The sequence below is a fragment of the Pygoscelis adeliae genome, unplaced genomic scaffold (genome assembly GCF_000699105.1).
Source record: "Pygoscelis adeliae isolate BGI_AS28 unplaced genomic scaffold, ASM69910v1 Scaffold71, whole genome shotgun sequence".
Classification (NCBI taxonomy): Eukaryota; Metazoa; Chordata; class Aves; order Sphenisciformes; family Spheniscidae; genus Pygoscelis; species Pygoscelis adeliae.
The window spans coordinates 8416229-8418735 of record NW_008824356.1 but is presented as its reverse complement, the minus strand read 5'-3'; the positions used below and the strand labels follow the sequence as shown (position 1 = coordinate 8418735).

At 33.4% G+C, this 2507-nt stretch overlaps 1 protein-coding gene across 3 annotated transcripts in view; it reads right to left on the bottom strand.

The window, feature by feature from the left end:
- The window catches only part of TSHR (thyroid stimulating hormone receptor), an 82906-nt gene that overhangs the window by 47305 nt on the left and 33094 nt on the right, over nucleotides 1–2507 (bottom strand). The window contains exon 3 of one of the 3 annotated variants that reach the window (XM_009319423.1): nucleotides 181–255. The exons of the other annotated variants lie outside the window; for them this stretch is intronic. Coding sequence (XP_009317698.1) covers nucleotides 181–255 — 75 coding nt within the window. The remainder of the gene's footprint in view (nucleotides 1–180; nucleotides 256–2507) is intronic. 3 annotated transcript variants of the gene reach the window in all.

Below are 2507 nucleotides of genomic sequence, written 5' to 3'. Positions count from 1 at the left end.
AAAGAAAGAACCAGTCAGAAAAGAGACTGACTCCACGTTACGGAGAAAGGAAATGAGACACGGAATATTTAGCTACAAAGGAGACAAGAATGACAACTCAAACATCAACATGTATGTTATTTCCACACATGCCCAAATTTATTTTATCACTGTATTCATTTATTTAATTACAGTACTTACATATGAGTGACTTTACTTAAACTGTTGAAGGAATGGGCCTCCAGACTCTGAAGTGTTTCATCTATGGAGATGTAGCTAAACACCAGCAAACAGAAAAAGAAACAAGTCTCAGACTTTGGCAAGCCATGGCTCGTGTTCATCATGCCACTTTATTTTTCCTCTCATTCTTTTCCCCATCCAACTGCCACGACACTGCCAGACACACGGACAGTGTCTGAGGGAGGAACTTTTAACAGGATTTTGATTTTGTCTGATGCCTTAGACGCACGCTATACCGCAGAATACAGTTAAATCAAAGAAACACAACAGTGCTATTAAGCAGCAAAAGCAAACATCCTTATTTCACATTTCAGAATCACATTTCTTCCCTTTTCCCCACTTAAGATCACCTTGGAGTTCTCTAAGGGGATCTAGCCCTCAGGTAAATTGGCATATTTCTCTATATTGAAGAATTAAAAAGGAAGGAAAGAAACAAAGATGGTCCTTGGGCCATCGCTGCAACAACTGTTGGAATTTCTCTAGAGAGAAACAGATCATCAGGGCAACTGATGCTTTGATATTGCTGAGGGAAAAATGTGCTCTAACATGAACTGAGAGAGAAACTCTAGCCATGCAGTGAATGTCGTAAAGGATGTAAGGAGTAATGTGGCTCAGAAGCAAAACCAGACAGCAAGCTTAAGAAATATTTATTCGCACACAGTTTAGACTGAGTCGCATTTGTACTGCTAGTGATCTACTGAACGTGATGAGAAAATGGCTCTACAGAGTCTCTCCACCATCATTAGGAGGATGATAATACTGGAACTACTGTTAAAGGCTTTGAAGTGTGAATAAAGTTGCAATACAACTAACTAGTGCAGATTTTCAGAGTAACTGGCGTTTCTATTTGGGTTAAATTATCTGATTCTGTCTTTCAAAATTTCTCTTAATTTTAAAATTTATTAATGCTGGAATAGCATTTAAAAGATGTAGTCCTGTATTTTATTTACTTTTCTAATAATATTTTATATATCATATTTCTAATCTATAGATCTTGTAAAATAATTGGAATGCCTTGCATATTCTTTATATTTTTTATTATTATTATTAAAATATTTAAGTACTATCTTTTGATACTCTTAATCGAAGTTAATGACTCAGTTTTTAATATTTTGCATGGTTACACATACCCTGAGCAACTTGATCATTATTTTAAATGCACAAAATTAAATTGACTAGAAGAGTCTTTGATGTCAATTTTAGATGTCAAAATCAAATAAAATGTAATCATAAAGAGACTGTATCATATGCCTTTCCTGCTTTTTAATCAGTAAACCTGCAAAGACCTAGAATCATACTTAACTTAAAAAATATCCAACGAGTATTTTACATCAGTTCTAATTGGGTTGTGTTCCTTAAACAAAACAGAGAAGATTTTTAACATTCTTTCCATTTTTTCCAATGACAGTATTAAGAGTAATAATTGTAAATCAGAAATTAAAATATGATCATTTAACCCATGAGGGCTTTTTAATACAATCAATTATGGATCAGATTTTTATTTTTTGTGGACATTTTAAAGAAGATAAATCTTTATTTCTTTCAATGGATATTAAAAAATATTTAAAATGTTTTAAAAAATTGGAAAGAATACTTTGTGACCAGCACATGCTCTAACAACCAGCAGATGACTAATACAACTAACTGTTCCAAAGGAATTTATGTCCTCTCCAGACTGGAGCTAAAAGCATATTACCTGAACTAATTTTAACTCTTCTAACATGAGGTTTATTTTTTATTGGTCACTTAGGAGAGGTATTCAACAGTGTTTGAAAAGATACCAGAAAAGTAACTAGTAGAGATTGTATGACCAACAGATTTTCTTTCTACAGTAATATTGCTTTTACAGAGCTATTTTCCTCTTCCAAAAGGAAGGAAGATAATAAGAGAGTAATGCAATAAAGGAGGTATTTCCAGTCTGTACCTGTGTGATTGAGTATTGCAGAGTTAGATGTTTATGTGAGATGTTTTGTTTTCCTGTAAGCAATAAATGTCTATTGCCCAGGAAATTGGAGTTTCAGTCTTAAAAGAAAATTAATTATTCCATTTTAACAGAGCCTACATTTTAACATACCAAGAGATAGGTTATATCAATGACACATTAAAAAAAAAAAAGTTGTTCTATATAGCAAACAGCTATATATAAATCAGCTTGACAGAAAATGAAATTAAAACCGGATAATGAACAAACATTGCGTCATCATGCTGGGGCGAGGAATTAGAGAGTACTTTTTGTGTGCTCCATGATCAAAATGGGTCACCTTACACCAGGCAGGCAAGTGCTTTTC